At 61.7% G+C, this 14,897-nt stretch overlaps 1 protein-coding gene across 1 annotated transcript; it reads right to left on the reverse strand.

Moving 5' to 3' along the window:
• Positions 1-1,666: 1,666 nt before the first annotated feature.
• On the reverse strand, positions 1,667-12,368 carry KCTD17 (potassium channel tetramerization domain containing 17). Its single transcript, XM_027594655.1, is given in 10 exon segments — positions 1,667-2,536; positions 3,496-3,515; positions 3,517-3,572; positions 3,575-3,586; positions 4,202-4,298; positions 5,633-5,758; positions 7,402-7,497; positions 8,439-8,530; positions 10,859-10,967; positions 12,144-12,368. Coding segments are annotated over 10 exon segments (888 nt in total). The 5' UTR covers positions 12,354-12,368; the 3' UTR covers positions 1,667-2,466.
• Between the last annotated feature and the right edge of the window lie 2,529 nt (positions 12,369-14,897).

Raw genomic sequence — 14,897 nt, forward strand, 5'->3', positions numbered from 1 at the left:
GTCACCCACGACCACTCCCAGGGGTCTGTCCTGATCCACCGGGCCAGTGGAGGACCTGTTGCCTGGCCTGGGGCACCTGGGGAGGGAAAGGCTCTGAGGAGGTGTTAGAGCTTGGATGCCTCTGGGAGGGAGGTGTGCAGGAAGTAGGTGGGGCTTGAGGTCTGGAGGAGGGATTCCAGAGCCCCTTTGCAGAAGGTGAGTGGGAAGACTGAAGAGGCAGGGAGACAGACACTACAGATGGGGGCCCACAAGGGAGACTGAGGGGTGTGGGCAGAGCTGGAGGGGAAGCTGGGGGGTGGAACCTTAGCAAGCAAGTGGGAGCGGTCAGGGAGGGCCCCTGGTGCCCTCTGGGTGCAGCGGGGGAGGTAAGGAAGTGGGGAGTCGAGTAGTGCAGGCAAGTCTTCCTTGAAGCCTAGCTGGGAGAAGGAAGGGGAGCCTCAGGATTTGGGGGGGGGTTTCAAAGGCAGGGCTCTGGCATGCACATCCAGTCCAAGGGCCTCGTGCGTGAGATGGCTTGCCTGCTGGGCCCGCCTGTGGGGGGAGATGGAGGAGATGGAGCAGACCAAGCAGACCCTGCCGGGAGGAGGCAGGGACGGCTCTGGGTCGGGGCAGGATGTTACAGTATTCCACCCCATAGCCTCGCTGACTTCTCACAGAGGCCGGCAGATGCAGTGCTGGGCACGGGGCGCTTCGCTAAAATGCAAATTTGCGGGCCCCACCCCAGTCTTAGTCAGAATTGGGGGGGTGGGTAGGGGTGGACAATCTGTTCTTTTAACAAGCCTCACAGTGACTTTTTACAAAGTTGGACACAGAATGTGAGTCCAGCGAGCCAAATGTCTCAAGGGGAGTGGCGAGGGCCTCCCAGGCTTGAGTGGAGCAGGGGAGCCTCACCTGGCCCAGGGGAGGAGCTCTGCCTAAGGAACCCCTGCTTTGCCAGGGTGTCCCTAGCAGTGCTAAGATGCGGGGGCAGGGGAGTATGGTAGGCACTTAGCAGGACAAGTTAGGTAACGGGACTGGCCAGGCAGGGTGGGGTGGGAGGCCCTGCTGAAGCCCAGGGTCCAGCGGACTTGGAGAGAAGGTGGAGCGGGAGCCTGGGTGTTTCTATTTCCTGGGACTTGGGGCAGAAGGGTGGCAGCGATAGGGAGGGGTGGAGGGGACCATGAAAAGTCACAGGAAGCAGAAGGGGTGGCCCGGGACGGGGTTAGGATGCAGCAGAGGCCGGAGCAAAGGGCCATGGGAATGGTGGGGTGAGGCTGGGAAGTTGGGGGCCCTGCTGTCCAGATTCCAGGAGCCCCCTACCCCCTCAGCATCCCACAGCTAGCCTAGGGCTGCCCAGATGCAGGAAGAGACCTGCATGGCTCCAGGGGCTGGGCCTGGGAAGTCACCTGGTCCAACCCTTCACTTCACAGATGAGTTAACTGAGGCCCAGAGAGGGCAGCCACCTGCCAAAGTTCTCCCAGCAAGGCAGAGTTGGTGCCCTTAGTGTTGGGCCACGGGGCAGAGGATGGAGCCAGGACCTCCTTCCCCCAATACATGGGAGAGTGACCGCAGGGCAGGGTCCCCGGGCTTTTGGAAAAAGCCCCACTACCTATGAGTCATTGACCCCACCTTGAGTTCAGCCCCGTCCCTGAAAGTGGCTCAGAGGAAGAGAGGAAGGCAGCCCAGCGGCTGTTTCTTCAGGCTTTATTACATGGCGGGGTTGGACACAGCCCAGGGGATCCTAAATGCAGGAGGGGGCTCCTGCTCAGCCCCTGCTACCCCCAGACTCGCCCCTGGGCAAAGGGAGGAGTGTCCCCCTTGCCCTTATCACTAGTTCCTGAATGGCCCCCTGCCCCTGCTGAGCCCCCGCCTGCCCCCTCCTGGCCAGGGCCCTCTGTAGCCGGCAGTGCGGACGGGTGGAAGCAGCCAAGGTGAAGGCTGGGTCACCCTCCCTCTTCTCCCCACAAGGCCAACCCCCACACCCTTCGCCCCACCAATACCTGAATCTCCATCTGGGGCTGAGCAGGTCCTCCCCCTCTGAGGGAAGGGTGAAGGGAGGGCCACCCTCCAGTCTGGTGCTTTGTACACTGCCCCAGGACTTTCTGGGACCTTGCTCCTCTTTGTAACCTCACAACAACCCTGTGAGGTAGGTGCTGGCGGCGGGGAGAGCGAGCCCATTTGACAGACGAGGAGACTAAGGCTCAGGGAGGAGATGTGACTGGGTCAGGGGGGAGGGTATCGTTCATGCAGCTAGGGGACCCGGGGGAGGGACCACGGGGGCGTGGGAAACACAGCTGGACAGCGCCACACTTGGGCCACACGCAGGCGGCTCTGCCCAGGGGTCCCAGGGCCCACCTCAGGCCTTGAGAGGTCCCCAGAGGTGGGGGGAATTCAGAGCCCCACAGGTGTAGACAGAAGTGGCAGGGGGGAGGGTGTTTCCTCTGCCTGGAGCCGGGGGCCCACCCCGAGGTACAAAAATAAAGGATTTCAGTTCGGAACCCCAAGTCCCTGGAGGTGATCTGGGGCCTCACATCCGGGTGCCTCTGGCTTGTAACAGCTAGAAAATAAGAGGGGGAAGGGGGAGGGGGACGGGTGGGAGGGTGGTCAGAACACCAGGAGGGGGAAGAGAGGGTGGGGCCAGTGAGGAGGGGTGGGGCCAGTGAGAAGGGGTGGGGCCAGTGAGGAGGGTTGAGGCGAGGCCAGGGGAGGGCAGAGAGGAGATTGAAATGGAGGGAGGGGCAGGGAAGAGAGGGAGAGAGAAAGAGGTAGGTGAGTCACAGGCTCCCTTCTGAGAAGAGGGTGGGGGGCTGAGGCCCAGAGAAGGTGAATTCAGAGCCGAGGAGGGGGAGCAGGAAGGGGACCCGGCTCGCGCATCCGGGAACCCCATGCCCCACCCTGGGTTGGGTGGTGGCTGCCTCGGAGGCCAGAGTCACCACGACTCTGGCCGGGGGGTGGGGTGGGGTGGGGGGTGGGGGGGGGGGGCTGGGGGTCTGTCAAGGCCAGGTCCCTGCTGTCTCAGGCAAAAGGTCACAGACAGCAGCTGTCTGTCCCCATTTCAGGGGCAACTATGGCCTAGACAGGGACAGTGACTTGCCCAAGGTCACACAGCAGGCAGACAAGATTGAGTAGGGGCTTGGGGGCACCTGGCCAGGACTTTTCTCTGTAATACCCCGGTCCTTAGCCAGCTCTGGCTGATTCCTTGTAGGCCAAGGGAATCCAAGGCTGGCGGTCCTTCCCCCACCCCCACCCCCACTGCCCCCAAGAGCCAGGAAACCCCCGTGGCGGGGAGGCTGTGATGCCGGGTTTCCCCTCCCTCCTTCCCAGCCCGGCTCTGGAGCTCTGGTGCTGACGGACGGCTGGGAACGAGGCCTCTCCTCTCCTCTCAGAGCCTCGCACCCAAGGCCAAAAACAGGTGAGGGGAGAAAGTCGGCCGAGCTGCCAGGCTCAGGTCCAGGAACAGGAGACGCGCCCCCTCCTGGCTTCCGCCCTCCCTCCAGCTCCGCCAAGGCTACAAACCAGGGATGGCGGCTCTGGGGGGCGGGCGAGGGGCCGAGGAGGAGCCCTCACGGCCAGCGCGGCCTCGGGTCTGAGGGGTGCGCACGGGAACCTGCAAGGAGGAGAGGTGAGGAGGAGGCGAGCAGGGGAGGCTGTGGGCGGGGCGGCCCGGCCCCTCAGCGGAGCCCGGCGGCGGCGGCGGCGGCGGCGGCGGCGGCGGGGCAGGCGGGCCCGGAGGAGAGGCGGCGCCGGCGGCCGGGCCCCCCCCGCCCAGGCCGGGGCGCTCGGGGAGGCGGGGCCGGGGCGCCCGGGGGGAGGGCGCGGGAGGCCGGGCCCGGGGCGGCCCCGGGAGGGAGGTGCGAGCAGGCGGAGAGGAAACCCGGGCAGGGGCAGAGAGGGAAGAGGCAGGGTGCAGATGAGATCCAGGAGGAAGAAGAGGTGGGTGGAGATGAGGCAGGGCCTCCGGCGGGAAGCGGAGGAGGAGGAGGCGGTGGTGGGAGGGAGAAAAGGTTAGCGGGCTCCTGAGATGACAGGGCTGCAAAGAGAAGTGAGAGAAGGAAGGGTTATGCAGGTGAGGCGGCCGGCGCGCGGCGGAGCGAGAGCCCTGGCGGCCCGGCCTCCCCCCGCAGGCCCCGGCCCCCGGGGTTGTGCAGCTGGCTCCAGCGGGGCAGCGGGCGGGAGGCTCCGGCTTGGATTAGCAATCATTCCCCTCGGGGGGTGGCTGCACCTTTCTCCTGTGCATCTGCCTCCACCTGCACCTGCTCCACCTGCACCTGCACCTGCTCCTCCTGCCGCCGCTCCTCCTCCAGCTGCTGCTCGGCGCTCTGTGGACCGGCGGCGCACCCAGGGAAGAAAGAGTGGACAGCTAGCAAGGGGCCAGGGCCTGCTGGCGGCTGTCCCTCCCCCCCGGGGCCCCCCACCTCAGAGCGGGCGGGCAAGACGAAGGGAGGGCAGGGCCCTGGAGGCGGGAGAAGTTGGGGCCTCTCGTCCAGGCCCCTGGGAGCCTGGGAAGGGACTGGAGGAAGGGCAGAGAACGGGGCTCTGCTGGGGCCTCCAGGATCAGTCTGGCTGCTATCACACCGAGCAAGGCCCTCAGGGGAGGGGCGGAAGGAAGAGGGGCAGGTGGGTGTGTGGCCAGGGTCGCCTCGAGGGGCACCTGGGAAGGCGTCACTTTAGGAGGACCCAGAGTAGAAATGAGGCCAAGGAAGGCCCAGGGCAGACACCGCCCACATCGGGGATGCCCTCCACCGGCTCCCAGGGAGGCAGGAGCAGTGGGCTCACTCTCAGCACCCTTGCAAGGCGGTGCCAGCCACTGATGGGGATGGCCCTGATGGGGGTGGGGCGGGCAGGGGAAGTCACAGGCTGGGGAGGCAGACAGACAGACAGGAAGCCAGGGGCCGTAAGTCTCCAACGCACAGGGACAGGCCAGGCCCCGAGGAGGAATGGTCTCCCTTCCTCCCAGCCTGGCTTGCTGCCCTGCCCCATCGGCCCGCCCAAAGGCCCTCGAGGCCTCTGACTGGCTCTGGGTTCAGGGTGGCAGGACCTCTGCTCAGCCCTCTCCCCACGGCCCGGCTGTTGCTGCCTCAAAGGCCAGGGCCAGAAACACATGGCTGCGCCCCATGGGGTTCCTGACCCCCCTCCTGCAGAGCACCTGACGAAGGGGCCCAGGAAAGGGGCAGGATTAACAGATTTGGCTTCTCTGCCCTGGCCCAGACCAGGCTGGGGACATTTACTGGCCTCTGGGAAATAAACTGGCCATTTGGATCCCAGAAGTTCTAAGCCTGACGGCACCACAGAGAGGACATGGTCTACCCTCAGTTCTCAGAGACCACGACGGGGGGAGGGGGGGGCCGAGAGGGCTGAGGCTTGTCCAAGGTGCCCACACCCCTGGTTCCAAGAGCCCCTTTCAAACGGCATCTAGGTCCCCTCCTGCCATGCCCTAGGGATGATCCCGTTTCATTCCCCCCCCCCCCCGGCCTGGGTAGCCGGCGTGAGCAGATGGGACCATGGGTGGCATGGGATGGATGGCATTGGCTGTGACTGGGTGGTTATGTGTGTGCGGCAGGAGGGAGGAAGAAGCAGGGATGGCTAGGTGGAGGGCAGGGAGGGGAGGGAGGCGGGGGGGGGAGGGGGAGGGAAGCTGAGGTTGGGGGCTCACCTTGGTTTTGCGGCTTGACTCCGAGCTCAGCCCGTGCGGGGAGCTATAGAGCTCCTTGGACACCACGCACAGGAACTCTGCCTGGTCCTCGCTTCCATAGTTGTAGGAGGAGCTGATGTTCACCAGCTGGCGGAGCATGGGGAGAAAGATGACAGGCTGGGTTGAAGGCGGCCAGCAGGGAAGGGGGATTGACATCAGCACTGGTCAAGATACCGACTTCCGTTCTGATCTTGCTGTTCTCGTTCAGGCCCGGCCCTGAGTTTCCATAGAAAGTCAAAGTCTGCTCCCGATCCCCCACCTAGGCGTCAGGTCTGCTTCCAGGTCCAGCCAAGCCCCCCCCGCCCCGCCCCGGGGGGAGGCTGCCTTATCTTTGCTGCTCCCCACTCCTCACCACAGCCCCAGGCCTAGAGGCCATTTTCTAAAAGCAGGTGGAGGCCAGTGATGGGCAGGTTGTCCCCCTTTGTCCCAGATGTGGCTGAAGCAGCCCCAGGACCAAGTTGTAGGGTAGGGTTGGCATGATGGGGCCCCAAAGAATATTCTGTTCATTCTTGGAAGCAGAGGTAGAACCGGGTGTCCATTCCTTAGGCCAGAGGGCCGGTAAGCAGCGGCCCTGAGCTGTCAGCCCAGCCTCTGGGAGCCCGTGCAATTGCCAAAGACTCCCATAGGCTCTCAAGAGCAGCACCACCTTTGTTCTGGGGTCCCTGTGCTTAACCACAACCACAAGGCCCTGTGCATCACATTCAGCCCCCAGGGACCCTCACTGGACAGGCACTGAAAACCATCAGCCCCTCTGGCAGGCAGGGCTTGAAGAGGTGGTGGAACAGGAATTAGAACCCAGGATCCTGAGTCCTCTCTGGAGTCTTGTAGACTTCTAGACTGATAGTCTGCATGCTGCTGGCTGGCTCCAGTGTCTGAAGTCCTACCCTCGGCTAGGGACTTTATCAGTGGCCCTTCCCATCTTCACGACAGTCCTGCGAAGGGACTATTGGCACTATTGGCCCACATCACAGATTAGGAAACTGAGGCCCAGAGAGGAGATGCGACTTGCTCAAAGTCACGTGGCACATAAGTGGTGGATCCAGGCCTCTGGCTCCTGGACGGGGCCTGTTCCTCCATCCTGGGGAGCCCCGGCCTTCTCCCTTCTTCAACCTCCACAGGCAAGGAGCTATGGGGGGGTGGCGCAGAGAAAGGGCTAGCTGAACCCTTTTCCTTCACTCGGGACACATTTGCCCTTGGGTGAACTTGCTGGCTCGGTTCCTCTGGGAACCTGAGAGGTGCGCCCTGAGCTGCGTGGCAAGGGCAACACCACTTGTGTTAAGTGTCTCCTGCTGCGTGAACTGCACGTGGACTGGGGGACGATGGGTCACTATGAATCCTCGTGGGAAGCCATCGCTTGGGCTCCCCGGACGTGGCGAGGCCGTGACGCCTGTCACATGCATGCGGGGACCCTGGGAGCTGCACCTGTGCACTTGTCACAGGAGGTGCTGACCAGAGGTGGAGTCCGCTCGCTCACGCGGCTCTGGTCTCCTTGCACCCAAGCTGTCGTTTGGGGGCCAGAGACTTGCTTGTACTGCTGTGTAGACCGCCCCCACCCCGAAGAGGATGCCTAGAGACGCCCTGTGGCCCCGTGTGGCCCTTCTGAAACCTGGGTCGGCAAGACGGCTGAGGGGGCTGGGGCGGGGAACCCAAGCCTGGGGCCGCGGAAGGGAAGGACCCGCCTTGCCCGGAAGCTCAGGGGTTTCCGGTGTGGCCCCAGGGCCCCCGCGCACCTGCTCGAAGCGCCAGCCGTCGGACATGGTGGAGACCATCTGCGTGAGCTCCTCCTCCTGGCACTGCAGCACGCGGTACACGTGCTTGGGGGGGACCTGCAGGCGGAGAGGCGACGTGGAGGACACCCGCGGGAGAGGCAGATGCACCTGTCGTCCCCCAGCTCCTTCTCTCCCCACCCACACCACATACCCCGAGAAGGAGAGGAGGAGGGGCAGGGGCGGCCAGGGAAGGTGGCAGCCATGTTCTGAGTACCTCCTACGGGCCAGGCACTCGACCTGCAGGCTCACTTAATCCTTCCACAAACCCTAGGAGTTATGGGATTTTCACCGAGGCTCTGAGGGGGTCTTACACACCCACGGCCACCTAGCTTAAGTGTGGCAGCACCGGAACACGGGTGATACAAGGGGGCAGGAAGGACGACATGGAGCCTCCCCACTTCAATCTCTTGGGGCTGGGAGATGGTGCCTCACCACCTGCCCACCCGCCCGCACCCATGTCTCCCCCAGGGTGGCCAGAGAATCCCTCTGTCTCCTCCTACAGACTGGGCCCAGGGCCCAAGCTCAGAAATGTGAACCCCAGCAGCTTGTGCCCTGCCCACCAGGGGCCTACCTGACCCCACAGAATGGATCATTTACTCATCCTGCGTGGCCCCCACAGGGCCCCCGTCCCTCCACACGGACCCCATTTTGTTTGTGAGGAAGGGAAGAGTGCAGGTCTCAGCACCTCTATATTCCACAAGGGGAAATCAAGGTCCAGAGGAGCAGCGTGATGGGCCCAAGGTCACACCGTGAACAGAGCCGCATCAGGGACAGAACCCAGCGTGATGGGCCCAAGGTCACACCGTGAACAGAGCCACATCAGGGACAGAACCCAGCATGCTTCTCCCAGTCTGGGGCTTTCGCTGGGCAGCCCGGGAGCTGGACCACACCCTTTCTTTACAGGCTAGCGTGGCCTCCCCACCTCTCTCATGCCTCCCCCCGTCTCCCTCCGGCCCCGGCCTCCACTCCCACTGCCCTGCTGGTCTGCTGCTCCTGACCTGTGTGACCGGATAGTCCTTCTCCTCCATCCGGTCTTTGATGATGCGGATCAGCGGGCCAATGTTGTAGAACTCGGCTTCCTCGAGGACACCTGGCACGGATGGGGCAGCCCCCGGGTCACTCGGTGGCCCCCGTGCCCTCTCCTCCTCTCTGCTTGTCCCCTCTGGCTCCACACCCACTCCCACTCCAGCCATGGGCGGTGATGAGCATCTCTGAGTTCAGGGCTCAAGCAGGAGGGGACGTTTCCTTCCTTGGGTCCCACACTTTGTGGAAGGGGTGAGATGCTGCCCCCCAACCAGTCCTGCACCTCTGCTGTGCTGAGCCTGGGGACCTAGGGACACCCGCCAGGGCCCTCATCCGGGGGCTGCTCTAGGGTTGGCAAGAGGCAGAGGCTTGCTGGGACTGGAGCCTAGCATGCCACCACGAGAAGGACCTTGGCTGCCCCCCATTACATGCTCCCGTTTATGAAGCACATGCTCAGTGCAGGTACTGGGCTAAGCATTTTATGTTCTCTCCTGCAGTTCATTCTTAGCACTAGAAGTAGGGACCTTCACTGCCTCCACTGAACAACTGGGGAAACTGAGGGCTGGAAAGAGAAGCAGCTGTCCAAGGCGATGCGGCCAGTAAGTGGCAGAGCTGGGATCCAAATTCAAGCTCCTCTGACTTCAGAGCCCATTATAAATGCATCATCTTTGTGCCCTGCCTCTCCCCCACCCTACAGTGTGCAAAGCCCCTCCCGTGCTCATCATGAGCCCTGGGGACATGGGGAAGCAGGCATTATTGTCCCTACACAGCTGAGGGAACTGAGAGTCTCGGAGACTAAGTGAGTCACCTTGCCAGTGAAAAGGGAGTGGCCCCACGCCTTTCGACTCCCCTAAGTTCGTACAGGGCAGGGACCCCTCTGGTCCTTTCCCTGATGGGCCTCTGGGCGCCCTGAGGACAGGGCCCATGTCTGATCGACCCTGCTGTCCCAGGTGCCCACACAGCACCTGACACAGAGGAGGCGGCCGCTGAGTGTTGCTGCCTGAGGTCACCTCATGAGCCCTGCAGATGACAGACAGACGGCTAACATGGCATCACAGGTCCTCAGTGCCGGGTGCTGCGCTAAGTGGCACGCTTGTGTTAGTTCCTTTTACCCTCACAGCAGCCCGGGAAGGCGGGTGCTATTGTCACCCCATTTCACAGATGGGGGCCTGGAGGCACAGAGGCGTAAGTGACTTTCTTGGTGTCACACAGCCAGTAAATCTCTTCCCAGGTCCTCTGGCCCCTTTGGTGGGGGCCCCGGCCCCATCTGAGGTGCTGGGAGGGGCAGAACTGGGAGAAACCCAGCACCTGTAGACAGACATCAGCTGGGACTCAGATGGAGTGCTCCCCTCCCCTCCCCACGGGCCCAGCTCCCGGGGCCTGGCTATCTGTGCTCCCTGAGGAGCCGCCCGAAAGCAGCGGGGCTGGTGCCCACAGTGCGTTCTGAGGGTGAAGCCCTAGCCCACTGGGGAGCTACCTGGCCTCGAGATGACCATGTCCTAAGCAGGTCAGGAAGGAAGACCGTGGGCCCTGAGTGAGGAAGGATGGGCTGTGCTAGATGCCCACGGGGTACAAGCACTGGGCCTCAGGACACCTGTTGTCCCAGAACATGCTCTCACCACCTCTAATTTCTACACACAAGTGGAGAAAGGAGAAGTGACATGTCCAAGCTGGCCTGGCTGGGTCAGCTGACCCAGAGCCATGCCCTGGGCCCCAAGGAAGAGTTGACTTGGCCCTGACTGTAGTCCCTGCTCCTGGCTGAGGCTTTGCCAAGAGGATATTCTCTCAGGCATGGCTTCCACACCCATCTGCTGGAGCCAGAAATGGGCATCTATGGGCCTCAGCTGCCCAGGCCCCAGGGGAACCAGACCCCTGCTGGGGAGCAGGCTCCCCTCCCCCACCTCCACCCGCAACCAGCTGGGTGACAGAGGCCGCTGGATTTGGGGAAGAGTCACCTGCTCCACCCGCCTGCTGACTGCCAGAACTCACCAGGCATCTGAGCTACTGGATCACCCACAGAGAGAGAGCCAGACCTCCTCCTCCCATGCCCATCTCTTCCCCATTCACACCTGGCTTCCCAGGAGGTCAGGAGAAAAGGCATCCCCGCCCCCAACAGAGGCAGCCGGCCTCAGTGGCTCCCTCTATCTTCTACCTCTCTGTTGGCACTCAGCAAAAGCTCAGGCTGGTCAGCTCAGCAGAGCCCCGAGGCTCAGTCCAGGCAGACGCCTTGAGATTCAGCCTTTACAGGGATGAGGAGGCAGGCAACAGGGAAGTTAAATGTCCCCCCGCCCCCCAACTGGGAGAAATGGCTTTGCACCTCCGATGGAAGCCTCTGGCAGACTGCAGAGGGCAGGGCTAGGAGGCAGGTCCCAGCCAGCCCCCCGGCCCAACTCACCCTCCTCAGCCATGTCCTTGTCCAGCACCAGCTTGCCATGCCGGAGAAAGTTCAGGATGGGCCCAAAGTAGGTGGGGTCACGGTCAATGAGGTAGGCCCCAGTCTCATCCTATGGAGATGAGGGGAACAGGCCATGAGAGGAGAGTGAGGTGTCCCCCTGCCCCCCACTTAAGGCCCAGTATGGATTGGAGGGAGGGAGTGAACACAGAGTCTGCTCTTCCCTGCAACAAAGGGGCATGCTGGAGCAGAAAGGCTTTGGGGTCAGAAACACCTAGGTTCAAATCCTGCCTCTGCCTTTTCCTCACCGTGTGACCTTGGGCCAGTGACTTGGCCTCTCTGAGCCGCACTCTGCTGTCCCGTAACTAGGGGTCATTGTGAGCATCCAGTGGATTCTGAGGGGCACCCGACCCAGAGGAAGGTTCAGTGATTGTCCCTCTTAGAGGCTGTTCCCCTGAAGCCGCCCTACACTGTCTCCATCAGATCCCCAGTCATTCTGGGGATGTCGGATGTTTATAAGTTTCCAAAGGAGGCACTACCTCATTGGACAGGCACGGCCTTCAGGGAGACAGGGCGGGCATCCGGACAACTCTACAGGGGGAAAACGGAGACATCAAGGGGTGAGGGGACTTGCCCAAGGTCACAGCATCAGAGGGTCAGGGAATGAGGGAGAGGGGGCCCTAGAGGTCACCTCCAGACCAGCCTCCCCTGGTTACAGACAGGAGGCTGAGCCTGGAGCAGGGAGGGGTCCGACCCAAGGTCATGCAGGCAGTTTGCAGCAGAGCCGGGATGGGAGCCCAGAAATGGTGCCAGACAGGCCAGGGCTCCTCCCTGATGAAGCCCAGCTCAGAAGGCACCCCAGGACTTCTCCACCCAGCTCCCTGCACTCCTAGGCCACCCACACCCCAAAGGGCGGAGGAAGCAGCCTCAGCAACTCCCTTCCCCAGTGTGGGAGTCCCGTTTGGGAAGGAGGGAAGGCCCTAAAGGAGAGGGAGAGTCCCGATCCACCAGCCTCCCGGGGTGGGAGGCCAGGGCAGTGCTCAGAAGGCTCCAAATGGCCGCGGCCTGGCGTTGTCCCGTTGCCACGGCAATGGGCACATCCCTCACTCTCCCATCCACTTCCTCCTCCCTTCCTCTGGCCAGTTCTTCCTGCCTCCGACTCTTGGTAAAGAAAACCAGCCGGGTTCCCGGCCAGGCCAGCCCTGATTCGGGCGGGCAGAGGATTCCGCCCCCGCCCCCCCCCCCCCCCCGCCTCGCCCCCGACGGCCGCCCACCGCGCGGGCCTCACCCGGTCCGACTGCAGCTCTTCCCCCTGGCACAGGCGGCTGAGGAAGGACTTCTGCTCCCGGCACAGCGTCTGCCGGGTGGTCAGGAACACCGTGCCCCCCACGTTGAGCCGCACCCACTTGCCCCAGGCGCCCGCCGCGCGGCCGCCCATCCCCGCGGGCGGCGCTGCCTCCCCGGCCTCCATCCTCCCGGCTCGCCCCGGTGTCTGCATCCTCCGGGCGCGGCGGCTGGGGGCGGGCAGGTACCGCGCGCCGGGCATGCCGGGAGCTGTAGTCCGCGCCCCGGGGCGGGGAGGCCTGGGTGGCCGGGGCGGGGCGGGGGTGGAGGGGGGCTGGTCCCCAGGCTCTTGAGCCGCCCTCCCAGCCCGACCCACTCCGCGCTTCGTGGGCGGCCCGCAGACCCGGCCTCTAGAAGAAGCCCTTTGGCCAAGTCACGGTGTTTGGGGAAGGTCAGGTTCGAGGTCACTGGGACAATAGTGAGCGCTACTCCAAACCGGCACTCCTCGCTCCTGCGTGTTCTTCACATTACCGTTTTCTCTTTGTCGGGTCTGGGTTCTCAAACAGCTCATAATGGGTAGAAACTATTGCTCCCAGGATTCCGTGGCATTTACCTGTATCTGTTTTCCAAGGTGCTTTCATACTGCCCTTTGTGTCTGTCGGTGGTGGGCAGGCTGGGTTCCTGGCCACCCTAAGTTCTTTGAGAACAACATAGCTGGGCTTGAAGTTGACTGACCACCCACTATATTCCAGATGCTTTGCATGTCTGTCTCAGTCACTGAAGGTCTCGTCAGCCCTGTGAGGTTGGTATCACTATACCCATATTGTACAGATGAGGACACAGATGTGAAGTGACCTCCCTGACTCACACAGCTGGGGAGTGGCAGGCCGGCAAGAGCCCATGTGGGTTCCAGGTGACCACCAAGGCCCCTTTGCTGCTCCCCTGCCATGGGCTGTCGGTGCTCCCTGGGAAAGATGTCTAGGGAGGAAGGGTGGACAGGGCACTGGGTCAAAGTCGGGAGGACTGGGTTTTCATCCCGGCTTTTGTAGGCTGAGGTATTGGTCGAGGTCTCACTTTTCCCATCTGTAATGTGGGAGGGGGAGGAGGGGTTGGTTCTGTGGGTCCCCTTCTAAACCAGATAACTTGGAGTTGGCACTGACATCGTGGATACTGCAGGGTGGGGGAAGAGGGGCAGCTCCTCATGTCATCTGGAACCAGGTAGGGCCGGGGGCTGAAAGGGAAGCTGTCCTCCTTCACTTTCTCTCCTTGATGTTTCTGTCCTGGTCCTGGATTAAGGGGGAGAGGTCTGAGGCTCCCCTCAGTGATCCCGGTGCCCCCCTCCACCCCAGGTTCCCCACACTAGGCAGCCTGGCCGTGCGCTGAAAGTTCCGTTATGACCCAAGGCTCTGCCTTCTCCACAAAGCCCTCCCCCTTGGCAGGGAATAGGTCACAGCTGCTAGACTGTTGCTCCTGAGAACTCACCAATATGTTCTTGAGCAACTTCCTCTCTGAGCCTCGGTGTTTTTCTTTTGCAAAATGGGAATTAGAACAGTAGCTCCCCCAGAGCGTTGTTGTGCAGATTACATTAAATAAGTCTGTTAAACACCTGGCATAGTCCCTGGCTTTCAGTGTATTGGATGGGTGGACGGATGGACGGACGGATGGACGGGTGGACGGGTGGACGGACAGATGGACGGGTGGACGGACGGATGGATGGATGGATGGGTGGATGAATAAAGTGGACTATGGAGTGGCCTTGGAAGATCAGCAGCAGAACGTAGTGTGAGCCCTCAACCATTGTTAGCTGAAACAAAGCTAGAGCAGGAAATATTTCTTTATCCACTTAAAGGTTGTAGGCAGGGAGTGATGTGGTCAGATTGGCCACTTGGACCACTCCGGGGGCTGCAGGAAGGATGGTCTGAAGCACTGAGAGACCAGTTAGGAGGCCATCTGGGTCAGGACAGGGGGAGGCCCAAACCAAGGCAGTGGCAACAGGCCACGGTGGAAGAAGGTGGATTCAGTGGATACTTAGGAAGTGGAAGTAAAAGAGTCAGGTTCAAGGGGCTGTGGGAAGGAGGGAGGAGGCAGAAGAGGTAGGAGGTTCTATGAAACAGGAGACGCAGTACAGGAGGAGAGGCAGACCCGGGGAGTGAGCAGGGGGATGAAGAGGTCAGTTTGGGGCCAACCTGGGTTTGCAGTGACTGTGGGGGAAGCAACAGTTGTCTTTCCAGGTGTGATGCTCAGGAGAACTACGGTCCTGTTTCTGATTACGGACTGGCACTCTTCATGATTTTTTGCATGTGTTCTCCATTTAGAGGACAAAACCAAACATCTCCGAGACAGTTTCTCAGGATGATGGTTACCGGGGAGGGGAGCCCAACTTCAAAAGCTTGCTTGTTACACTGCCCCCTGTTGTCCCCTTCTGGGAAGAGCAGTGTTCAAATGCTTTATTTTATTTTATTTTATTTTATTATGTTATGTTACTCACCATACATTATATCATTAGTTTTTGATGTAGTGTTCCATAATTCATTGTTTGCATATAACACCCAGTGCTCCATTCGATATGTGCCCTCTTTAATACCCATCACTGGGCTAACCCATCCCCCCACCCCCTACCTTCTAGAACCCTCAGTTTGTTTCTCAGAGTCCATAGTCTCTCATGGTTTGTCTACCCCTCCGATTCCCCCCCCTTCATTTTTCCCTTCCTACTATCTTCTTCTTCTTCTTCTTTTTTAACATATAAGCTATTATTTGT

Source organism: Zalophus californianus, chromosome 9 (assembly GCF_009762305.2).
Source record: "Zalophus californianus isolate mZalCal1 chromosome 9, mZalCal1.pri.v2, whole genome shotgun sequence".
In the NCBI taxonomy this organism is placed as follows: Eukaryota; Metazoa; Chordata; class Mammalia; order Carnivora; family Otariidae; genus Zalophus; species Zalophus californianus.